This window comes from Electrophorus electricus, chromosome 4 (genome assembly GCF_013358815.1).
Source record: "Electrophorus electricus isolate fEleEle1 chromosome 4, fEleEle1.pri, whole genome shotgun sequence".
Taxonomy (NCBI): domain Eukaryota; kingdom Metazoa; phylum Chordata; class Actinopteri; order Gymnotiformes; family Gymnotidae; genus Electrophorus; species Electrophorus electricus.
Window position 1 is genome coordinate 16,548,989 of NC_049538.1, and position 27,238 is coordinate 16,576,226.

At 39.6% G+C, this 27,238-nt stretch overlaps 1 protein-coding gene across 1 annotated transcript in view; it reads left to right on the forward strand.

The window, feature by feature from the left end:
- dner (delta/notch-like EGF repeat containing) overlaps window positions 1-27,238 on the forward strand; it is a 45,408-nt gene that overhangs the window by 3,261 nt on the left and 14,909 nt on the right. Inside the window, exons 2-4 of the mRNA XM_035525579.1 lie at window positions 15,792-16,121; window positions 16,305-16,399; window positions 17,043-17,206. Of these exons, the coding sequence (XP_035381472.1) occupies window positions 15,792-16,121; window positions 16,305-16,399; window positions 17,043-17,206 (589 nt within the window). The remainder of the gene's footprint in view (window positions 1-15,791; window positions 16,122-16,304; window positions 16,400-17,042; window positions 17,207-27,238) is intronic.

The window sequence follows — 27,238 nt, forward strand, 5'->3', positions numbered from 1 at the left end:
GCTGAACAGGAAATTCCCTTTAAATATCTCTGCATAATCAGAGCACTACCCTCTATCCCAAAACATTAAGTGACATGAGCTTTAACAATAATCATCAAAATGGAAAAAGGTCAATCACAATAGGACTGCTCTTGGATACTAGGCTAGGGTTACTACCCACAGAGTTTTCACCTGGACATTCTGGTTTTTAGACTATATGCAGTTGTCCAGTTTTGACTTCCAAATGTTTGGGGTTTTTTTTTGGCAAAGTTCTCCCAAATTGTAGTGGTTTGGACAAGCGGCACAATAAATACTTATTGCAACTTTGTTACACCTAACTTGGTGACAGATGCCTGAACATGGTGTCTGATGCCTGATGTTACAAAGCATTTGACTTCATATAACTGTTAATATATAAATTAAATGTTTTGTGAGGGTTTGCTACTCTTGTCAACCAGTCACTAGCAGACACATAATGTTGGCAGAATATGTGCCAAAATATACATTCACTAGCTACTTTATCTCTGACCTAATATTGGTATGGTGTTCCAAATACAGTGACCAGTGAGCTGTCATTTAGGACGAAGTATGGTTGACTTATGTTAATTTGCTAAATTAAATTACTATGGCAATCATATAACAAATCTGGAGAATAGCCTTGATTACCTGGGAATTCCAAAATCATAGGAACCGTGAGGCAAAAATCTGAATAATAGTAATATCCAAATACCTTCATATGGTAAGACAGGTATTAAATAGCCACCTATTATTATTATTATTATTATTATTATTATTATTATTAATAATAATATTATTATTATTCTTATTGATATTAATAATAAAGATGAAAGCTACATACATGCATGCTTGTCTGGTCAATAGATACCCAGAAAGTAAATTAAGCTGTCTAGGATGACGCATGAAAAACCCATGAGTAGATCGCAGTTATTGAATACCATGGAAAGAGGAGGTTCCATTGCAAGCTAAGCACTTTCACAGTATATACCACTAACAGATATCAGAGGTGACTGACATAAGGCAATCCAACCAATGCCTGGAAAGAAAATAATACTGTAGATAGGCATAGAGAAACTAACCTGACAGCACAAGCACAAGTAAGAAGCACAAGGTCAGTTGTGGCAGTAGTATATCACATCAGCCGAGACCCAAGGTACAGACTGTACAAAGGAGCCCGTGAGACAACCCAGCACCTGGATTGTTATCCACTTTGATGACAAAGCTAACAAAGAAAGATCTTCAGATCCATATAAATAAATAATAGTGACCCAACCAGGCATAGTGAAAGTAGATGAAGATAACAGTAGTTTTAATAGATGTGGCAAGCCCAAGTGATAGAAACATCAAAAAGAAGGAGTATAAGATATTAGAACAATATCAGGGACCAAAGGAGAGAGAATGTGGAAGGTTAACACTAACTGTGTCAGCAAGTGGTGATCGACAGCAATCCCGAAAAGCACAATATCCTGCGTATGGCAAACATAATGATAAGGACTTCTAAATTATATATAATATGGGCAGATGCACTATATAAATGTTTTTCTGTTTTACATAAAGTTTATATTTTAACCAACTTAGATATGCAATGTGTAGTACAAACTACAGAACAACCTCTAAAAATTTAGTCAGAAAAGGTATGATGCTTGTGCTACAGTGAGGCAACTTGGACTGGTTAGACTGTCCAACCTGCTTCCTGCACACTCATGCTATTGTTAATGACATTATCAGTAAGCATGGCTTTGCCTCTTTCCATAAAGTCACATTTTTGTATTAAATAATTGTAACCTTTTTATATTGAAGAACTAAAGAATGTTTGTAGACAAGGGGCCATGACCCCTAAGATGGAGTTCATTAACCCTTTGAGTAATCCAAATGATTCATTTATTAGCAGATCTTCCAATGGCTATTGTGGCTACACGTTGAGAATTGTGTGTAGTTCTTTGAAGCATGAAAAAAAGCAGATTGAGTTGAAACAAGTAGAATGAGTGTTTATTGTTTGGTCACAGTGCATAAAAACTGGAGAAACTGCTCTTAAATTTACAATATATACACTACATTTACACTAATCATTAAGGTTCTGATGATTCTTTGGTATGATATAGGATGTGGTTAGTCATTTAAGAACATTAAAGTCTGGTAGTAATACATAACCAATGCTCCTACAGGAATAAACCCCATGACACACCTGCTCTTTCCCCTGCTGCCTTTCTGTTCTCTCTGAAGTAGTGCTGCAATAAGAAATGCTATTGTGAAGTGAGTCCTGGCCAAAAAAATGTATTTTAATTTTTCTAGTCTGACCATGTGTTGATGTGTGCATGTACGTGAGCATTTGTATGCTTCATTATCAGGAGAGTGTGTGTGTGTGTGTGTTTTTGTATGTGTCATAGTCAGGAGGTGTTGCCATAGCAATCCATTATGTGAGTCTAAAAAAATCTGGGTTTTGCCTGCTTGAGGTGTTGGTAGCATTTGGTTGATCCACAGGGTGCCTTGAGCTGTCAATCACTTCCTTTTTGCTACAGAAAAAAATGGAAGGAACATTCTACAATGCGATTCAGGGACCCTGCTGTGGTAGCCATTTTGTCATATCCGTTTCCTCTTTATCTCCCTACATCTTTTGCCTTTCCCCTGCATGTTGACCTCCCTCCTGTTGAAGTGTATATGTGTTGAAGTGTGGGCTTTGAACCTGATTAGACTTTACCTTTCATGGCATGAAAAATTCTGCTTAGCCTTTGTGCTTTATGCATTTATCACATAAAGTAACATTTCACAAACTTTAAATTGTATGTTGATATAGTTATATTTCACTCAACTAGACTCAGCATGCAAGTTTCTGAATGTAGACTCCAAAATGTGCTGAGCAGTTATAACAACTGTAAAAATATATAAATAAATAAAACAAAAAACTCTAAACTACAAATATATGTGTAAAAGGGTGAAATCATTGTCACAGTTGTGTATAAGGTGTGCGCTTCACCATTATATAAGTAACAAGTGATATGATTCATACTTATATGTAACAAGTCCCTTCCTAGGGATATTTGTAATAATTATCCTGTGCTATGTCTAAAAAGTGAGTCCTGAATTCCTGTAGGAGCAATATAAATATTAGTACAAAACTAGTAGGGAAGCATATATATAGTGAGGTATTATACTTTTAATTTGGAGCCTTATGGAAGAATGCTGAGTGATATTTCCTGCAGCATTTGTTAGTGTATTTTAACTGTAAATATCTTTCATGTTGTAAATATATTTCATTCATATTGAGGGCATAATTTTGACCCTTGCACTCAAGGCATGCTCAGAAATAAAACAGTAAAACCTCCAACTATTTTTCACCATTTTATAAAGCTTCATAAATTCCATCTACATGGCCAATCTATAGTAAAGACATCTTTTATGTTGGGATATTTCTGGGCATAGCTTTAGTATAAAAGCCCATCAAATTATTGGAACAATTTTGAACCAATATTTACTTGGGGCATTGTGTTCTCAGTGTTTTCTTGTGGTTCTCTCTGCCTTTGGTGCATTTTGTCTTACAATTTGGGAGTATGATTTATGCAGTAAACTATGTTTATAATCTAATCTGTTGCTGAGGTCCAATCTACTCTTCTCATTTACTTATCCCTCTGGTCATTGACAGTGTTAATGAACCTATCACTTTGTCCTCTAAATGTGTATATATATGCATTTGTGTGTCCTTGCATATGTTTCTGTGGTCTGTCCATGTGTATTAATTAATTCTCTGGTGTGACATAAACCCCAAATAATTATACATTAGCCTGATTATCTTTCTGTATTTGGTAATTTTTCATTATTTACATTTTTAAACAGAATATAATAACCAATCAGTACCCAGCACACCGCAAAAACATTTTAACTATGATATTATTGTATTTTTCAAAGTGCGTTACCCAGCACAACACAAAAACATTTTAACTATGATATTATTGTGTTTTTCAAAAGCTACTGTATGTAATCAAGATGGACATAATGAATCCAATTCAAGATTTGTAGTAAAGTCTAGGTGTGGATGAGACTGAGATGAGCCAGGGACAAGTTTAGGAATTTTTCATTATATATATATATATATATATATATATATATATATATATATATACACACACACACACATTGTAGTTCATTTTGCATTCGTTATACATTATACATTCCCAAATAATATTGCATTGTGTTGTGTGGATAAGACTGAGATGAAAAATTATGAAAATTATATTTGTAGATAATTTTGCGCTCATTATACATCATACATTTAAAAATAATATTACATTGTATATTACACATTATATATAAAGTATAACATTAAAATAGTATATAGTCTATATTAAGTATAGTCTCAGTCCAACTCTATTGTATCATTTGCACTTTGGATGCAAATGATTTAGCTCACAACCTCTATGAGCTCACAGAGTAAAAGAGTGAGCGTGAGGAAAAAATCTCATTGACAGAGAGTAACCAGTATAATAACTGTACAATCTCCAGCCTGCAACCTAAGAATAATTTTTGTCACCGCCTCTCCCCCACCTTGTGTCTGTGACCTTCACCACTCTCTCATCTTACTGTCTGCAGCAATGAACTGAACAGATGCTAGAATATGAGAAAGACCAGTGATTTTTAACAAAAATTGCTTCAGCTATGTTTGTAATGTTTTAAGCCAGAATTTTAATATACATTTCCATTTCCAAAAATCTTTGTGTGGAAATATGACCATATTCAACAGATATTTTTACCTCAGATTTAGATTTATAATTTAGACATTTCTCTGCCCCTACTTCCATAAAAATATTCAGAAGATAAAAACTAAATTGAATCGAATATAAACAAATCAAAAAGTTCAGACAGTCATTCTTGTTATTAAAGATACTAATCATTAGGTTCTTTTTGATTTTTAGAGCCAATGAACATTAACAAACAGGATTCAAACAAATTGTCATGAAAATGATCATTTAGGTGTTCTAATTTCACATGTCTTTATATATCCATTGTTTTCATAGCTTGAGGTATATCATAAAAGGTATAATAATAATAATTATAATAATAATAGTAGATGAACCTCTCAACCATACCAAACTAATATTATGAAAATATGCAGCAATATAAATAGAAAATAAATTAATATTAATAGTACTTTAACAAAGCTACAATCTAAGTTTTAGACGACACACATGCACAGAGAAAAGCAAGCAAATAAGAATAATGGGGCTTAATTTACAACACCTTAAACATATTATCATTTGAGAAGGTGGATTCATTTAGTCTGCTGAAATAACAAATGTGGCAGCATATGTCAAAAATATTTATATGATACTTTTTACAACAGCCATTGTCACAAGACAGCTTTACAAATGAAGTGTATAAGTGGGTGGGTAGGTGGGAAGAGCCATAGCCTAAATAAAACAAATTTTTGGTTTTGGACAAAACAGGTTTTCAGCCTAACCTTACTGAGATTGTGTCTGAGTCGGACCTTAACTGGAAGGTTTATTCCATAGTTTGCGAATAATTTAATAGATCATAATAAACCAAAATTTTGGAGGTGAGTGGGCAAGACCACTGGGAGCCAATGCAGTGTAGCTAAGATATAAGTAATACAGTCAAACATTTGACTTCTGTTAAGAACTCTGGCTGCTGCATTTTGACCTACCTGAACCTTGGTTATGCATTAGTGATACAGCCAGATAGTAAGGCCTTTCAGTAGTCCAGTGTGAAAGTGACAAAAGCATGGACATGCATTTCTGTATAGACTAGCATTTACTGATTGTATATTTCTAATCTTTGCAATGTTCCTGAGCTAGAAAAGGGCTGTCCTAGAAGTATTATTTGCATGAGCTTTGAATGAGAGACTGAGATCCATAATTACAGCAAGATCATTAACTGTTAAACATGGTATAATTGGGAGACCATAAAAGTTTATCACATCTGAAAGCTTAATACTGTTTGCCTGTGGGCCTCATAAAGGCACTTCTGTTTTGTCAGAATAAAGGAAGAGAATTCAGAAGTAGGGAAAAATATTCTGCAAAGTCATCATAAAGGATTAAAGCATAAAGATGAAATATTTATAAAAATGAAAAAAAACAAGTTGTTGGTAATGACCAGCAACAGTTTAAAAAGGTCTCTATGAGCTCACAGAGTAAAAGAGTGAGAGTGAGAAAAAAACCTCATTGACAGATGATAACCAGTATAATAACTGTACAATCTCCAGCCTGCAACCTAAGAATCATTTTTGGTCATCGCCTCTCTCCCACCCTGTGTCTGTGACAGTCACCACACTCTTATCTTACTATCTGTAGGAATGAACTGAACAGCTAGAATGTGAGAAAGACCAGTGATTTTTAACAAAAATTGCTTCAGCTATGTTTGTAATGTTTTAAGCCAGAATTTTACTATTAATTTACATTTCCAATGTTTATTTTGACAAACATTTTTAAGCACTAAAGAAATTTTTGTAAAAATCTTTGTATAGAAATGTGACCATATTCAACAGATATTTTTACCTCTGTTCTGTACATGCTTCAAGTCTTCCATTTTCATACCAGTCTCCATAAAGACAAGGCCTACAGGTCTAAGTGCCAGTTTTTTAAATGTTTTGTCCCATAAAGGCCTTGGTTCCTTTGTCCTAATTACCCTAAAAAGCTAATTGAAAACGTCTTGCATACAGAAAGCTACTGATGGCCCTGCACTTTGTCAGTCAGAGTTCACTTATACAAGAGTTATGTTTGCGGATGTCTTTTTACACCATTGTCCCAGAACTTCTGCAAGTCAAAAAAGGTAAATTTCACCCCCTATCAGTGGATAAGGTTTCCTGATATACTGGAGACAGTAGGTAAGGCTGGGAAAACATATATCAGTCTCCTGGACTCCTAGTGCAGCTTAAGACTACGACATTTCCTGAGGGTTTCTGTTGCGGACATCCCAAGCCACTGCCTGGATCCCTGGATGCTGGGGAGAGCTCCACTCACAGCCATGACAGAGGAAAAGAGGAGGGCCCACTTCAGCCAAGGAGGGGAACGCCCCCTGGAACTTTTTGGGGGCTAGGGCTACCGAGCCAGGAGGTGGTCTGGTGGAGTCAGCTAGGTCTCTGGCTAATGCTGTAGTAGCTTGTGTTCTCCCTCTTCCGAGTACAGGCCATGAGCACTGGATGGTTCCGCCCAAAGCCCTGGAAGAGGACTGCCTCAGGGGTTCTCCCTTGGCGGCTGGTGACAGGTGGGCCGTATTCTGTGGCAGCACATCCAGATCCAGGATGGACGTGCCCCTCTGTGTGTCCTATAGGGCCAAGGACACACCTCCAATGCCTGCCCTTGCAGTGGACGCTGCATCTATGCACTTTTTTGTTTGTCTATAGGCGCATCTACTTGTTGTGTGCACCCACGGTGCATGTGGGTGCGATATTTTGTGTGTCTAGGCTGGGTCCCTCCGAGGAAGGAGCTGCAGCTGAACATCATGACTGCGCCTCTGGAGCCGCTGCTGAACATCATGGCTGCACTTCCGGACCCGCTGCTGAATGCCATGTCTGGAACTGCCACTGAACGTCGTGGCCACGCCTCTGGTCTGGTGGAGTCGGCTAGGTCCCTGGCTAGTGCTGTAGTAGCCTGTGTTCTCCCTTTTCTGAGTACAGGCCATGAGCATTGGATGGGCCTGTGGTTCGCAGTCCCAGGAAGGACGCGTTGGGAGCCGCGCACCTTGGGGGGGGCCTGTTCTGTCACAGAATGCTTCCCTTCCCACTGTTCACGTGGTACGGACCTCCACGTGCAAAGGGAGTCATTGACTCGTTTGTAACCACACCCATGTTTGTACACACCTGCACAAGGTTTATTGTATAACGTCTGTGTGTATTTAAACCGCTATGGGAGTGCACATTGTTGTCGGCCTTTGATCATGTTCACGTTCGTGTTGCACATTATGTTTGTAAGCTGTGTTCAACATTGCCCGTGTTCACCTTGCCTGTTTCATGTAAGTGCCACTGTGTTAGTTATTCCTGTTTGTCTAATAAATGTCTGTCTTCATAGAAGGAGCCTGTGTGTCCTGCTCCTCGCCCTGCGGAACTCAAGTTGTTACATACATGTGCACCCTAAGACAATTTTTTTTGTGTAACATGCCGTGCATATAAAACTGATTAAGATTAGAAAACCAGTTATAATAGGTTAAAATATCAGACTTTAATTTGAGTTGCTCAAAATCTCCCTTACTTTACACACAAATAGACCTCTTACACATTGAGTATAAATGAAGGGTTGCTTATAGCTCATGTGAGTACAGAGTGATTTGATTTAGTTTGGTGATATATGGCATGCCTTCTCCCTATATAGTACAGTGGAGAAAAAGAGACAAAGAAGAGAAAGCACTCCAAAATAAAATCTATGTGAAACTTCATGAATTGATATGAACCATGTGACTAATTCTTTATAAGCAAGGTTATAGGGAAACTACTGATTTCAAACCAAGAGAAATCACTTCTGCTGCATATATTAATATCATATTTGTGTGTGTGTGTGTGTGTGTGTGTGTGTGAGAGAGAGAGAGAGAACAGAAAGAATAAAATGCCATGAATATGAACCAGATCACTCTTTCACTTTCTGAATCTTCCAGTTGACAATTTGTCTCTGCATTTAGTCCTGCTAAACCAGCACCATATGACCTATTCGCTGTGTGTGTTTCTTCCATCTAAAAAAGAGACTCAGAGATATTGAGTTGTGTGGTTGCTATGTAATGACCACTGCACAAAAAGTGGAAGAAGACTCTCACATCCTATTACATGAGTATCAATCACAAGTTTAAAGGATCTAAACTATATTAAATTAAAAATGACTGATTGATAAGCGACCAAAAACAACTATCCCCTAGAAAACAAAGGATGTCATGGGCATGTACACACACACACACAGCTACTGAATATGAGGTCAGCTGTATGTTCTACCAGTGTAGCTGCAGACATGTAGCCTCTCTGGCCTAAACTATAATAATAGCTACACTTAGGAAAAGATGAAAAATACAACAGCCTGCTTCACAAATAAGACAATTTTTCACAAATGTCACAACACAATACATAATGAAATATTACTTAATATTATGAATTCGGAATCCCATCGGTCTTGCAAATTTACCAAATGTAAGGACACACTAACATTTCACCAGGTAAATGAAGCATTGCAGTAGGCTACAGACTTGAGGGAGGAAGTGCATATATCTATATATATATATATATAATAGATCTTACCAGCCATAGGGTACTAGTGAACATTTAAATTCCCAGGACACACCAGCCTAGAATTATTTGACATCTTCCATCAAACACTAGTGCAAATGAACAAACATGAATCCAAAATAAAAGACTTAACATCATTTGAAAATACCAACATATCTTAATCAATGACTTCCAGAGAAAACAACTGTTAAGCCAGCAGTCTAGAGATTTTGCATGTCATCTTATGTATGTGATGGACAACAACCCAAAAACATGTTTGTTTGATGTTGGCTAGTTAATTTTAGGTGTATGTGTTCTGGACTGTAGAATAGACTAATTTAGTCTTCAAGTTGATAGCAATGTTAATTTCCAGTGTATATCCTGGTATTATGTTATAGATGTATGTGGAGTAGTTAGTCTAGACAAACATTTTCCTTGTACTCTACTCTTTTTCCTGTAATAATGAATTATCACTTAATCTGGGAGATAATGAGATTTGTCACTGAGCAACACAGAGGGGAGAATAAGCAGGAATTTTTGTTGCTATAAAATACATGCCTGTAACATTGGAATCTAGCAGCTTATATTCATTGCAATGTATTTATCTAGAAGGTATTATACATGGCATTACAATTATTATACAGGATCTTCCAGCACATATTTGTAGAATCTTTTTCTTGGGTTCATGTAACAGACTACAGTTAGTTTTAGTGGCAGTATGCATGTGGCCTGGTGCTTGTAGCCTACAAGACAGAAGAAATCATGTTTCCTTATCAAAACCAAACTAGAGCTCTGCTCCACATACTCCTTGGTTTGTTATTGTTAATTTACTTGTTATTTACACATTTTATATGAACAACTTCGAATTGCTACTGTGCATGAAAAGTGCTATATAAATAAACTTGCCTTGCACTGCCCTGGCAAGAACCATCAAAATCTGTTCAGAAGAATTTGTCAGACCAGAAACCCAGTGTTCGAGATGACTAATATGTTGTAACATAATTGCATAATTCAGACAGTATGTCATGATTGGCCACTCCCTAACATCTTTGTTGTCATGGTTACCCTGTCTCATGTCTGTTTTGCTTTGTTTCCTTGATATTCCACCTCTCGTTTGAGATCCATTCCCTCCATTTGTATCACATGTTCCTTGTTAGCCCTCATTAGACCAATCATGACATACTGTCTAATCCCTGTGTTTGTGCAGTCTTGTTGCTAGTTATTGTGACTCCATGTCGCTGTAGTGTTCGGTGTTCATATTTGTCAGTGCAAACTTCTGTAAGTATTTTCCTCTGCTCATGTAAGTTGTGTTCCTCTATGTAGCCTACTTCCTCTTTTTGTCATTTTGTGTTTCGCTCTTTTCTGCGAATGCATCCACCACCAAACCACTCATTGTTACACAGTACATCTCATGTAAACTCTAACTGCAGAGAGAGTACTTCTTTATTAGTACCTTTGGGATGCTGTCTGATAGTTGTCACTGTTTCTTAGATCTTGTCTGATATAAGATGGGAAATTTAATTTCAAGTGGTGTGAAGATGGTGTTGTTCATAAATTCCTCTATGTGCTGTCATAATAATTTCTGTTTCACTCAAGAATAAAAATGTAGACTTGAGAACTAGTTGAAGAGAATAGCTGATCCTGTTCTTTATTGTAGGTCAATGTTAACAAGCATTATTGAGGCATCCTCCAGGGAATGTCTGAAAATCAAACAAAGAACCCAAATTTTGTAGAGTTGATGACCAGTGGAGAATGGGCCCCACTTTGAGTCTTGGTTCCTCTCAAGGTTTCTTCCTCATGCTCTAAGGACTTTTTCCTTGACACTTGGCTTGCTCACTGGGAACTTGGACTCTGACATCTCTAAAGCTGCTTTCTGACAACATCTGTTGTAAAATGCGCTACATAAATACATTTTATTTGATTAATATAACAGATGTTGAGGGCAGCTACAAGTACCTTGGAATCCCACATGCAAGTGGGAATCACAAAGCGGCCAAAAGGAAAACAGCTACAGCCAAATACCTACAAAGAGTGAGGCATGTTCTGTGAAGTCAGTTGAATGGGAGAAACAAGATCAGAGCTATGAACAACTATGCCTTGCCAGTCATCAGGTACCGCATGGGAATAATAAGATGGCCTAAGGAGGAGATAGAAGCCACTGACATCAAGACAAGGAAACTCCTCACAATGCATGGAGGGTTTCATCCCAAAACCAGTAATCTGAGATTGTACACTAAGTGGAAGGAAGGGGGCCAAGGATTAGGGAGCATCAAAGCCACTATCCAGCATGAAAAAAACCAAGAGCCAGAAATACACTAGGATAATGTCCCCAAGTAATAAATTGCTTAGTGAGTACCTCAGACAGCAGAAGAGGAAATGAGGAGGAGCAGGGACCATCATGGCAGGAAAAAACCCTGCATGGTATGTACCACCGGCAGAAGTGGCTGATATGGAGAAATCCTACCAGTGGCTGGAAAAGGCTGGCTTGAAAGACAGCACATAGGCACTAATCACCGCATCATAGGATCCTGTGCTACCACACCAGGCAGGACCCCAGATGTAAGCTGTGCATTGATGCCCCTGAGACAATTCCTCACATAACAGTAAGATGCAAGATGCTAGTAAGCAGGGCATATATAGAACACCATAACCAAGCAGCTGGCATAGTGTGCAGAAACATCTGTGCTGACTATAACCTGGAAGTTCCAAGGTGAGAGATATAGATCTATGTGGGATATACCCCAAAGGTCATGGAAAATGACCATGCTAAGATCCTGTGGGACTTCCAGATACTGACAGACTCTTGTTGCCTAACCAACTTGACATAAAGCAGAAGAGGGCCATAGTGATAGAAAAACAGCAGAAGAGGGCTGTAGTGATAGATGTGGCTATCAGGAAAAAGGAACACGAAAAACTTAAGAAATACCAAGAGCTGAAGCAAGAGGTAGAAAAGATGTGAAGGGTGAAGGCAACTGTGGTTCACATGGTAATCGAAGCACTAGGGGCTGTAACCCCCAAAATGGAACGCTCCAACAGATCCCAGAAACAACATCCAAGACCTCAGTCTAGAAGAGTGTAGTCTTGGGAACTACTACTAAGATATTATGCAGGACTCTCAAACTCCCTCGGAAGAAAGAAAGAAAAAAAAATATAAAATAAATATATATATATATATATATATATATATATATATATATATATATATATATATATATATATATTGCAAGGAAAACAATCCTTGCTCCTTGACAGCAAAAGAAGAAAACCTTGAGAGGAACCAAGGCACTTGTTAACAGCTAAACAAGAGCTAAATTGTCTATATGTACTCATTATCCTTCTTAGTCTCTCTTGGGTCTGTTCTCCTAAAGTGCTGCTTAAGTCTCCGAACAGATTCAGTAGATTAAATCTTCAGTGGAGGAGAGTTATCTTACATCATAGAGCCATTTAAAAAGACTTCTGGAATTAATTGCTCAGAATAGTCTATGATATTATATGAGATGGCACAGGCAAAGGGAAATGTTTTGGCAATGGGAGAACCTGACAGGGCCCTGGGGAACTCTTGTACTCTTGTTGTCTCAGACAATAATCTTAATTTTGCTTTTTATAGAACACTATATTTCAAACATGGAAACTTTAAATATACATATTAAATAATCAATAGGCTGTATGTATTCAGTGTGTAAATATCAACTATCACAAAGCTTGTCATTTGACAAAGTTTTTATCAAACAAATATTCAGTTTAACAAATGTTAAAGACTGCAAAGTCATGATCGTGGCAAAATTTCTGTGCATCATTTCTGTTAAAAGAAAGCTTAAAGTAGTAAAAAAAAATTCAAAAAGCAGAATACATACAATTTGTAGTTAAACTGAGGGCGAATCCACAATCCTGTAATCATGTGAAATGTTCCTACTCCAGTGTTGTGTTCTGATGAGTAACTCTGGTTTATGTCTAGTAAATCTGCTAGATAGCAGGTTAGCTTCACAAGATCTGTTGACCTAGCAACTAACCTAAAGCTATTCCAAGCTGAATTTTTGTAATGGAAAACCCCAACTTTCTATAAACAGATCTGGGTTTGTTGCTAAAAAGGTCGGGGTTAGTTTCCCACTATCCAGAAACCCCCCTGAGGGGAATCCCAGAGGAGGCTTTGTACAACATCAACAACAAATGGTTTTTTTTCCTCCTTGTTTTTTTTTTTCACTGCAAGTCAGTTCACAATAAACTTGGATTATGCACCTCTTGCTAACATCCATTTTTGGTTCAATTTGGTTAATGTAGAAACATGGCATTGCAACATGTTGGCTCTGTTGGAAGTGGACTCATTCCCCACTCAGAAATGAAAGACTCATTCTAAGATACCAAAAACAATGATTCATAGTTACGGGTGATTAAACACTAATAAAAACATACACTATATTGCCAAACGTATTCGCTCACCCATTCAAAATCATTGAATTCAGGTGTTCCAATCACTTCCATGGCCACAGGTGTATAAAAGCAAGCACCTAGGCATGCAAACTGCTTCTACAAACATTTGTGAAAGAAAGGGTCACTCTCAGGAGCTCAGTGAATTCTAGCGTGGTACCATGATAAGATGCCACCTGTGCAGTCATGAAATTTCCTCACTAAATATTCCTCAGTCAACTGTCAGTGGTATAATAACAAGGTGGAAGCATTTGAGAATGACAGCAACTCAGCCACGAAATGGTACGCCACATAAAATGACAGAGCAGGGTCAGCAGATGCTGAGGCACATAGTGTGCAGAGGTCGTCGACTTTCTGCAGAGTCAATCGCTAAAGACCTCCAAACTTCATGTGGCCTTCACATTAGCTCAAGAACAGTGTGTAGAGAGCTTCATGAAATGTGTATCCATGGTCAAGCAGCTGCATCCAAGCATTACATCACCAAGCGCAATGAAAAGCATCAGATGCAAGTGTCTGACCTCAAAAATTCCCAGAAATACACTCCTAAACCTTGTATACTATATTCCATTTCTGATATAAGATCCTCTTTGATCTTACATACTGCTTCTTTAAGTTAAACATGCATAATGTAGCAAAATATACCAAAATGTACAACTTCTGGTGACCTCACTTTTCACTAGATAGTTTACTATTGTGTCAGCGTTGCAGTTTTTTAAATTTTTTATTAGAAATCAGTGGGTGGAATCTATGTTTATTTAGTAATGCATAAACCTGAACTTAGTAAACTTAGTAAACACTAGCTATAACTATAACTAGTTTGAATTTATGCACAGCTGAAACAGTGACATAATTTTTGAAACAGATTCTCACAATAATTATGTCACTAAACAGCTCTAGTTGCGATGTGTGTCTGATGTGATAGATAATTTGGAGTTGTTTGGACTGTTTTTAGTATTTCTTTTTATGTGTGCAAAACAGCATAGGGCATATTCTCATACTGAACTCTGGCAATGAGAAAGGAAGCAATAAGAAGAGGCTTGTCTTTTGATGTAGAACCAATCAGCAAATCCCTACATTATTGAGACATCCGGCTCTATAATTTTAAAGAGGCCTATGATGCCTGAACTATGCTTATTATTCTGGGTGTGATTGTGATGCCTGAATCTAAAATGACTTGTCATCTGATCCATGTCATACTAAAAAGGTATACACTGAATGTGAACTCCATAAAGAGTAGGATGCAAGTGCATAAGCTGACAATCTGAGCAATCTGAAGAGCATTCATATTAAGTGTAAGCAAAGCTCATTCTGCACTAAACATCTCATTTATACATCAAGCTATTCAAACAATGAAAGCCACTTTATACTTTTTCATTCTTTTATAAACATATTCTGTGAGAAACATCAGAAACATTATTGTATAGTATAAATATACTGTATGTGAGAAGAAAATAGGGAGTGAGGATCTATTCAGTAAGAAGTCCTCTTTCTGCTAAAGTAGCATAATTAGATTAGCTGCACAAAAATAAAACTTCATCATTTATAGTAATGGGGTTTGCAATGTGGACTTGTGAAATCCATTATAAAACATATCTAATTACTTTGCAGCAATTATTCACAGGCCAAGAACAATGCTGCAGCTTCATGAGTTCACAAATTCTACATAACATATGTATAGCATGCAGGAGCATGATCTGGAGATATGGCTTTGAGTCCACAGACTCAAAAAAAGGCGGGCTGTGTTCATGTTCATGACTTTGTTTATTTAATTGTTATTGATCTGTTAGGACACTGTGTACAGTTTGTTTATCACTGGATTGCACTTGCCATAGTGATTACTAAATAATAAACTTTATAAGCAGTCATCACAACAAGATAACTCTAATCACTGGATCACTGATGTTTTCATTTTCTGCTCATTTAAATAATTTCAAGAGCAGTTGAGAACAGTGTAAGTCAGTTTATATATTTGCACATTTCAAATGATTTTTAAATACAAAATAATTTTTAAAATACATCAACCCAAATATGGAGGATATGTTATGTGGATGTGGTTTAATGTCTGTTTAATTAGAGAAAAGCAGTGAACAAGCAAATGCGAAGGGGGTCTGTCTCAGGAAGAATCTGGAAGCTTCTATAGTACTCTTTATAAATTTGCCCTCTTGTTTGCTTTCAGTTTTTTGCTGACCCCTGTGCAAGTGACCCCTGTCTCCATGGCAACTGCAGTCGGGAGATCAAGGGTGACGGTTTTGTGTGTGAATGCATGGAGGGATATGGAGGGGTCAGGTGTGACCATGCCACTTTGACTTTTGACCTAATAAAGTCTACCTGGGACCTGGAAGAAAGTCCTTCCACTGAACATGTTACTCCAGCCACTCCTGCCACTGCTACTCAACCATCTCATCCAATCACAGTCCCCATCACCACCCTGGCAACACCCACCCTGCAGCCATGGCAGCCAAAGCCTGGACAGAGATTGGTGGAGATACAGTGGTATGATCAAAAGGTATGGGTGTCCAAAGTGTGTGTGTGCACACATGAATATGCCAATTCAGCTGAAAACATGTCTTGCCTCTGAGAGGTTATAATTTGTGATTTATGTCTAATTCTATACTAATCTGACAAACTTTATGTGTTTATATGCAAGCATATCTGTTTGCTCATCCATGTTTCTGTGTGTATGTCACAGATCACAGAGAGGTCAGAATGCATAAGCATTGCAGGAACGGAATCTGCTGGAATGATGTCTGTTTCCATGGAGATTGCTGAAGAAACTGCTGTAAAGTAAGTATCGTTAAACTAACTGCACTCTAAACTGAGAGACAGAGCCACAGTACCCTGTCTTTTGTCTTTCAACAGTGTAACACAGTGGTGTATCAAAATATTTATTTATCTAAACTGTGCCCTATCCTGTTTTTTGAAAGAAAATCACTGATCTTACCTATTTGTCTTTACAGCAGTTAATGTTGGAAGAACATATAACATAGAACCTTCTGATTTAGTTATCTAGCTAATGTTACAGGCTTACAGAATTTTGGAAATTTCATCCTTATAATATTTGACTGTTTCTCCACAAATCTACTAATATTTGACTCTCTGCTCTCAGTATATGACTCTGTGCTCACTATGAGCATCAAGTAGCTCAATCTTCCACTTTGATTTAGCTTTGTTAATGTCAATAAGGGTTGCACTATCTGGGAGGAAATGCATTTTACCGGTCAAGGGAAGGCATTGTGAAGTAGTGTACATTTTTGACCACCTTCCTCTTCTTTCCCAGCAGATTTTGTTTCATGTTGTCCACTATTTAGCATTCTTGTTTAAAAACAGGCATATAGGAGGGCCTAGTCCCCTCAAATCATGTAATATGTAATGTCCCTCTTATCACCTTTTACTTTCTTTCTCCTTGCATACATCTGTGTGTCTTCAGGCTGGTAGTGAATGTTAATGGTGCTGCAGTTGTGTGGCGTGTGGGGGAGCTGGGCTATGAGCAGTGCTCTGTAATGGATGGCACCATTATTTGGTTCCAGCACACCTCAGATGGCCTTGTTATTCCAGAACAGTCCCTTTCACTTGGACACAACTACTTTATTGGTAAGTGTATTGTGTGTGCAATTTGTTGAATGTTTTGTGTGATTCTTTAAGCAATGTTATTAACCATGGACCTCAGCACCTACTTCAGACCTACTTTTACTCATACAGTGTTACAGTGATTAAGCTCTACCTCATTCTGTTAGAACAGCTCTAATAAAGCAGCACTCTTAAGACAGAAGGTGTGTCCTGTAGTTGCTCAGCTCAAATTACTACCAGACTACAGTGGTTGATGTGAACTCATAGGTTCAGTCCTTTGACATTAACCATTGTAATTGTTTCTAGGATTACTTTGTAGGGTCACTGTCCTCTTGTGCACTTTGTATTTTGCATTTTGACAACTCAGTCTCCAGTTGTTTCAACTGCTGTCCTGGGTAATAGAAGAGCTTGTGCTTGATAAATAGTTGTTTTGTCAGAGAGCTAATCACATTACTTACAAAATGGCTGCCATTGTCCAAGATGACTATATTTTAAATCTCAGTATAATCTCCCTTGCTATACATTTAGTGACATCATTGTAATTGGATGGAAAGACTTCTAGCCATCTAGTGAACTGGTCTACCACAACAAGACAGTATATTTTCCCCTCCTTTTTCCATCACATCAATAACGTCCATGTAGACATGTTCAAATGAGCCTAATGGGCTTGGAATATGGCTTATTTGGGGCTGAAATGTCTTATGCACATTGTGCTTTCTGTAAATATTGCAATTAGTGATAGAATAATCAATTGTGGGTTGCAATTAGTGTGAGAACCCATGTTCCCCCTGTAGGATACCCCTTCAGCCATTCTACACATAAAAAGGCAATAGTTGTACAAGCACTACTGCTTTCCCCGTCAAAGTACTTTGAAATAGGCTTGATTGTTTGTTGAAGGCCACCCCCTTTGCAACCACAGAGATCTTTCTTCAGGGCTGACTGCTTTCTGTGGATCGATCAGTTCTTAGATGGACAATAAGAAGAAGGTGAATGGGTTTAATTTTCACTTTTTTAAATTATTTCTAAAATCTGTCCATGTTTTGGAGCCACCTCAGCTGCTTGATCTGCTGCATTATTACCCCTTGGGGTTGTAATGGTAGCATCCCAGCTGATAGCCTCCATAAGCCTATGGTTGCTTTGTTTATGCTTGGTCTCATGTTACACACATCCTTTTTTTTGATTTGTTGCCACATCCCACTCAGGTGTTATGTGTGTTGCCCCATTCACCATACCACTTCTGTGTTATATTATTTGTGTTGTCCCATTCTAAGCAATTTGTGTTTTGTGACTGTCAGTCATTGTCATTATGGTGGCCTTCTTTTTTTTCTGCACTTTTATGTTCGGTTTCATTTTGTTACTTTCATTGAATTTCTGTTGCAAATTCATCTTTGCTTACTCCCTTTTCCCTGCATGATGGTGAAGTCAGTTTCAAGTTTGTGAGCTGCAAATGTCACTATTGCTAGCTGCGCAGGTTCACAAATGGCTGATAGTAGTTCTTTAATTTCGTTCAACAGGCCTATCATCAGCAGTACGGAAACTTCTTGATGCCATATGACAACATAAGTTTGGCATACATTGTAGGAATAAACTGAATCAGTATAAATGGTGCAAGAATGCCTTTTTGCCAGTTTGGAGACAGAAATGACTGGTCACTTCTGCAGTTTGGGTAAAAGATGATATTGATCATATTGATAAAGATCATATTGAACTGACAGTTACCCCTGGTTTAGTGAGACAGCCTCTGGTTTGTCTCATCAGCATAGCAGTAGAAACTAGCAGTATTTATGAATAATTTCACCTAGAGGTAAAATATATTTTTAAAAAAAGCAGGGGCCTGTGATGTGCGGAGGCAAAGCAGGATGCGGAGACGAGCCGTGTCTAACACAACAAACGTTTTATTTGACACAAAGACGATTATGTGGTTAGTGAACTAACTTGGTTGAAACATCGACACACCTATACGTAGACACAGGACTTATATACATACACACACTAACGACACACAATAAGGAGCAGGTGTGAAACACAAGGAGGGCATGGTCATACAGATGAACACACATACATGCACACGCGCACACACGCAGGAAGACTTTGGGGAGAGGGGCCATACCGTGACAGGGCAGTAGGGTAGGTCCTTATGGGACACCAAAACTAACCTTGGTGTAGGCTGCAAAGTCTCATTTTGTGTTCACAAACTGGTAACAATCAGCTAAATAAGATTTAAACCAGGAAAGGGCTGCTCCCCTAATCCCAGCAACATTTTAAAGTCTATCCAGTACCATGTTGTGATGTATGGTGTCAAATGGTGCACTGAGATCAAGCAATATAAGTAAAGAGACACAACCCTGGTCAGAAGCCAACAACAGGTCATTAAGTACTTTAGTCGGCACTGCATCTGTACTATGATGAGGCCTAAACCCAGACTGAAAGACTTCATGTATCTGGTTCTGATGCAGGTATGAGATTAGCTGCTGAGCTACAGCTTCTTCTAAGGTTTTAGAAATAAAAAGAAGGTTTGAGATCGGCCTATAGTTTAACAAATGACATGAATCAAAGATAGCTTTCTTGGTGAGTGGTTTATTGACTATTAATTTGAATGATTTAGCTATATAGCCAATGTTCAGGATGGAATTTATAATATTTAGTAGAGGTTTGATGAGTACACATAGAATGTCTTTAAGAAAATGTGTGGGCAGTGCTTATAGTAAGCAGATGGAAGATTTTGAGTGTGAAATCAGAAATGTTAGTTCTCGCACTTCAATAGGAGTCAAAGTATCTGTCAGTTTTAATCCTAGTTGTGCAATTGTAATAAATAAAAATCTAGGATTATGTATGTTATTTTCTATTAGGGTAAAGAGATTAGCTGTTTGAGTTATAACAAGTGGCCTTTTATAGTTAACGAGGCTCTCCTTCCATGACTACAAGTTTAGTGTTCATTATACCATGGTACCATTTTTTAAAATTCTTAATTGGAGCAACATTGGAGATTTAATTGGAGATTTATCAGTATTTGGTGTGGTAGCAAGGTGAGGTGACTATATTGTGACTGAGACAGTTCAAATAAAATAACGGAGTGGTCTGCAATGGCATCAGACGGGAGGATGACTATAATTTCTATATCTATGCCTTAAATTCATATTAAATCAAGAATATGTCTACCATATGTCTACCAGTGTAGTGGACAATGACAGTCACCCCCCTAACTGGACTCTTAACTATGAACTTTAAATGACTCTAAAACACACATCAGGGATGACCACTTATCAGAAACAGAACACACAAATGTGCCAACAAGTCTGAGTTTGACCTCAATAACATTTTTAATTTTCTCACTCCTGAGATTGGACACTTTAAAAACAATGTTTTGTAACAGTACCACTACTTACCATTGGCAAGTGTTTTGCCCCACTGTAACTTACATATTGTTTGGGCACAGGCTGATGTGTATTATGCATGGAGAGAGGAGACAGAATGGGAGCTGTGAGTTCATCACTGTTCCTCCTCTTCTGACCCCTACTGACAACTAAACATGCCCCAACAAAAAGACAAAAATCCAACAAATCTGAAATATTTCTTTTGACAAAGCCAAAGTATTTACAATCCAAAATACCCCCAATCTATGCATTCACAAGGGTCAAATCCACAAAATGAAAAAAAACAAAAACACAAAAACCCCACACTGTTCCACTACTTGGTTTGAGTGCTAATCCTGTAGAAGGAGGTCATTTGATTGCAGAGATCTACTCTGACCATATTTTAGTTATATACACCAACATGTGGCCTATTGACATCAACGTATGCTTTTTCTTTTTTTGAATAGGACCTAATTGTCATTTTTGGTTGTGATCCATGGATTGTGGACACCATGACAACTGACCATATCTCATTGCTCCTTGTTATGCCTCTGGTTGCTAATGCTACTGCACTCCCTTCCTGATGACTCTGGTCCTGATTCGGTACTTGGATACTACTCCTGTCTCATTACTGACTGTCTCCTCCCTACCAATCAAGATATATAGACCAAGTTGGAAGACTGAAGACAGCTTCTTATTGCTCAGCTTTGTTAGCACTGACTCTTAGTACTTGTTCTTGCTTAGCTTCTTTGGACTTGTATTTGTTACCCTGTATCACCCTGTTAGCTTAGTGGCCCCTAGGTTATGTTTGTTATACCTGTTAGCCTGAGAGTGTTTTTTAGCCTTGTGTTTGTGTCCTCCCAGTTTCGCTGTGTATCCTGTATTGCTGAATGTTTGTGTGAGCCCTGTGTGAAGACATTGGTGACTGCAAATACTTGTAAATTGTTACTGGTTGTAAGGAATGGTATGTGTTTGTTTGGGATTAGGGTTTGTGTGTGTTTTTCTGGTTAGGGAGTTTAATATTTTTGTTTGAGGGTAGATAGGTCTGGTATTTGTAACAATGAGCGGTTAAGAGGCGGACACGTGTGGAGAAGACCGAGATTTATTATGGGCAAATCCAGACTCAATCATTTGAAACAGTCCAGTGTCATATTACCAAAACATAAAGCAAGGGAATGCATGATTAACAAAAAGAAGCAAAACACACGATGAAAAAAAAAGGGGAATTAGGCTACAAAAGGGAATACAACTTATATGAGCAGAGAAAAAGACTTACAGAGGTTATTACTGACAAATATGAACTGTGAGCACTACAGCGACATAGATTCACAATAACCAGCAACAAGACTGCACAAACACAGGGATTAAATACATGGGCTAATGAGGGCTAACAAGGAACAGGTGATACAAAAGTAGGGCAGGGAAACTAAAACGAGGGGTGGAATATCAAGGAGGCAAAACAAAGACACTAAACAAGGTAACCATGACAACAAAGATGCTAGAGAGTGGAAATAACATGTTTGTTGTGTTTGTTTTGGCATTGTTACCACTCCTGATGATTCACCAGCATGCACAATACAATAGTACCCCAAGCAAAAGGCATATGAAAAAAGGGATATATATATACCCAGACTCATCCACTGGATTGCCAGACAGAGAATATATCTCCACTGCTCTAGATTCCAGTGGTGGTGTGCTTTACACCACTGCAGCTGATGCTTTGCATTGTGCTTGGTGATGTAAGGCTTGGATGCAGCTGCTCAGCCATGGAAGCCCATTTCATGAAGCTCTCTACACACTGTTCTTGAGCTAATCTGAAGGCCACATTAAGTATGGAGATCTGTAGCGATTGATTCAGCAGAAAGTCAGTGACCTCTGCACACTATGTGCCTCAGCATCCGTTGACCCTGCGGTGTCATTTTATGTGGCCTATGCCTTCATAGCTGAGTTGCTGTCATTCCCAGTCACTTCCACTTTGTTATACCACTGACAGTTAACTGTGGAATATTTAGTAGCTAAGAAATTTCACAACTGGACTTGTTGCACAGGTGGCATCCCACAGTGCCACACTAGAATTCACTGAACTCCTGAGTGCAAACCATTCTATCACAAATGTTTGTAGAAGCAGTCTGTATAGCTAGATCCTTGGTTTTATACACCTGTGGCCATAGAAGTGATTGGAACACCTGAATTCAATTAGTTGGATGGGTGAGCAAATGCACTATATTGCCAAAAGTATCTTTGACTTGGCCAAAACCTAAATTTTATTCTTCTTTAAACATTTTTTGGTAGAATAACTTATGCTCTTAGGGTTGTTGTCTTGCTGCATGGCCCATGTTCTATTGAGATTCACAAACAGATAGCCTGAGAGTTTCCTTTAGAATTTGCTGGTATACTTCAGCATTCACTGTTCCATCAATGATGGCAAGCCATCCTGGCCCAGATGCAGTAAAAGAGGCCCATGATTCAACCACCAGTGTTTCACTGGTGGTTTTATGCTGGAATGCAGCATTTTCCTTTCTCCATTGCTTCTGATTTAAACCAAAAAGTTCCATTTTTGTCTCATCCATCCACAAAATATTGTTCAAATAGCCTTCCTGCTTGTCCCTGTGATCTTTAGCAAACTACACACAGGAAGTGATGTTCTTTTTGTAGAACAACTGCTTTTTCTTGCAATCCTACCATGCAGACCATTGTTGTTCAGTGTTCTCCTGATGGTAAACTCAAAGTGTTAACCTTAGCCAGTGTGAAAAAGGCCTTTAATTGCTTAGAAATACCTTGTACCTTAATGCCTTTGAGACTACTACACACCTTGCTCTTGGTGATCTTTGTTGGTCGATGTTACGTATTAGCAGGAACAAGGCAAGACACAGAATGCAGATGCAGGAGGTTATTTATCAAATAATAGTGGAACAAAATACAGGAGACAAAATAAACAGACAAGAAAACACAAACAAACTATACATAAAACAAACACAAACAAACTAGGCAAATGAAAGAGCAAGGGCAACAACCACCAGAACAAACCAAACTTACCACAATAACCAACAATATGGGAGACGAAACACAAGGCTTAAATAACCAAAACAATTAAGGATTAACCAGACACAGGTGGACATATGAACAGGGAAAACCAAAACAAGGACTGGAATTAAGGGACAGATGAGGGGCGGTGAAAACAAAACCAAGGAACAGAACAAGGAAGTAAAGGAAAACAGACATGACAGGGAAACTATAGAAACATGGATGTCAGGAGGGTGGTCAATCATTACAGAACCTGCCACTAAAGCGCGCTACACTGGTGTGTGCATAAACAGAACACAGGACTAGGACGAGACACTGACAAGCAGACACGTAGCAGGAACAAGACCCAGACAAAACATAAGAACAGACAGAAACAGGAGACTCAAAGGAAGCAGACAAGGGGACAGACACAGAAACTGGGGAAAAAGGAGTGGATAGAGACTGAGGGAACAGAACAAGAACCAGAAACAGATGTAGGAACAGAGACAGGAATTCAGGTAAGACAGAGAGCAGGAACAAAAGAGATACGAGGCAGAGACAGGACTAAAAGGACAAGCTAGGGATGACGAGGCAGGACAGGAAACAGATCAGGCACACATGGAGTAAACAAAAAAGTAGAAGCTGGGCCAGGGACACGACTACAGACAGGGATTGTGGCAGGACCAGGGGCATGTACAGGATTCGAGACTAAACCCTGGACAGGTACAGGAGTCAGGGCAGATCGAGGGATGCAAGTAGGACAGGGAAAGGGAGTAGGACTGACAATGTGGCTGGAACAGGAGGTGGATACAGAGTTGGCAGAGGAGAAGAGAGGAGACACATTTGTACGAGGTGCAGCTGTGGGAACAGGGACAGAAACATGTTTAAGATGGTGCCTGTGAGGTTGGCTGTGGTCATGAATGCTGCGTCCACACGTTGCACTTTTTTTTTGCTTTTTTTCACTCTTTGCACTATTTTTGCCATCTCTTCTCCCTTTAAAACCCTTCTCTCTGCACCATGATGTGCATCTCATACAGCAGAGATGCTCTTTTTTCTCTTGGTCTACATATCACTCACTTCAAGCCATCTCTAACCCCGTACCCAAGCTGGCCGAGTGAAATCGTGAGGGAGAATAAAGGACGTGAAGCAAGCAAACGACCTTGAGGAAAGCGAGCTGGTGTCAGGAACAGGCTGAGGGCTCGGGCACACTGAGCTCCCTTACCTAGCATCCTGCTAGCCAATGTCCAGACTCTGGATAACAAGTTCAATGACCTCTGGGCCAGGCTAAAGTTCCAGGGGGACATTTGGGACTGCAACCTCCTCTGCTTCACCGAGTCGTGGCTGAACCCAGCAGTACCAAACTAAGCTATCCAGCCAGCCGAGTTCTTTCCCGGTTCACCACATGGACAGGACAGCATATTCGGGGAAGTCAAGAGGCGGTGGAGTGTGTGTGATGGTAAACAACAGCTGGTTGCCAATGTTGTTATTCTCACTTGCTCCTGCTTGCCCTCAAGTTTCATCCTTTCTACCTTCCTCGTGAGATCACCATCATGAACACCATATACATTTCACCTCAGGCCAACACAGACACTGCACTGTGTGAACTTCATGAAGCTCTCACACAGGTTCAGGTACAACACCGGGATGCTGCACTTATCGTGGTTGGGGATTTCAACAGCACTAACCTCAGGTGGCAGTGCCCAAACTTTACCAGCGCATAACCTTCCCCACCAGGGGAAAGAGGACACTAGACCACCGCTACACCCCATACAAGGGCATGTTACAAGGCACTAGCTCATCCACCTTTTGGTAAGTCAGACCACACCTCCATCTTCCTCATACCAAAATATAAACAAAAAACTCCGGTTCAGAGGGAGGTTGAGCACTGGACAGACCAATCAGTGGCCACTCTGCAGGACGCTCTAGATGACACAGACTAGGACATGTTCCGGTGCAGCACTGATGATGTCAGCAAGTTTACGGAAGTAGTAGTAGGGTTTATTTGGAAACTGGTGGATGATACGATCCCAAGAGCCACCCTCAAGACGATTCCCTACCAGAAGCCATGGGTGAACAAAACCATCCGCGAGGCTCTGAACTCTCGCACAACTGCCTGCAATGTGGGTATCATCAGTGGGAACATGGAAGAGTACAAGTCTGGGGCATAAGGAGTGCGCAGGGTGGTGAGAGAGGCGAAGCAGCACTACGAGAAGAAATTAGAGTCACAGTTCCAGCAGACTGCCTCTAGAAACCTGTGACAGGGACTACGGACGATCACGGACTACAGGAGCCCACCCTCCCAGACTGATGAGTGCGGTTGAGTATCTGGTGAATGAGCTAAATACATTCTTCACTTGCTTAGAAGCTGCATCTAGCAGTGCTAACGCTAACAGCGCTAACAATGCAAATGGTGCTACCGGTGCAGCCAACGGCGTATGCGTAGAGCCCACCATAGGACAGCGCCCTCTCATCTTCACAGAGAGTGATGAGAGGAGAGTGTTCAAAAGAGTGAATACCAGGAAGGCGGCGGGACCAGACGGCATCTGCAGTAGAGTCCTCAAAGCCAGCTAGCCCTGGTATTCACTGACATCTTTAACCTCTCCCTGACGCTCAGTATTGTCCCATCCTATTTCAAATGATCCACCATCGTCCCTGTCCCAAAGAAACCTCAGCCTTCCTGCCTCAAAGACTACCTCCCTGTTGTCCTCACATCGGTCGTGATGAAGTGCTTTGAAAAGCTGGTCAGAGACTTCATCACCTCTTCACTGCCAGCCTCCATCAACCCACTGCAGTTTGCATACCACCAAAACCGCTCCACTGATGATGCAATTACACATCTGCTCCACACCACACTGACCCACTTGGACAAAGGGAGGGGTAATTATGTTAAAATGCTGTTTGTCGACTACAGTTCAGCATTTAATACTATCATTCCCTCCAAATTCACTACCAAGTTGGAGGATCTAGGACTGCATCCATCCCTGTGTGACTGGATCGCCAACTTCCTAACAGACAGAGCACAATGAGTATGGGTGGGCAACTGTGTCTCATCCACCTTCACCCTCAGCACTGGATCTCCCCAGGGTTGTGTCCTAAGCTCCCTGCTCTACTCACTGTACACCTACGACTGCATGGCTGCTTCCAGCTCTACCATCATCATCAAGTTTGGTGATGATACTGTCATCATGGGCCTGATCTTGGACAATGACGAGAGGGCCTTACCTGGAGGAGATTAAACACCTGGAGAACTGGTGCCAGGAAAATAATCTCCTCCTAAACATCAGCAAGACAAAGGAGCTGATTGTGAACTGCAGCAAGAAGCCAGAGTGACACTACCAACCTGTTAGGATTAATGGAACCATGGTGGAGAGAGTAGACAGTTTCAGTTACCTTGGAGTTCACATCTCGCAGGACCTGTCCTGGTCTTGCCATACCAACTCCCTGGCAAAGAAGGCTCATCAGTGTCTTTAGCACCTCAGATGCCTAAGAGACTTCCGACTGCCCTCCAAGGTGCTGCGGAACTTCTATACCTGCACTATTGAAAGCATCCTCATGGGAAACATCACAGTCTGGAGTGGGAACTGCACCAAGCAGGACAGACAAGCACTCCAGAGGTTGGTGTGTTCAGCAGAGTGCATCACTCATACAGAACTTCCTGACCTGCAGACCATATATTGCAAGTGGTGCCAGACCAAGGCTA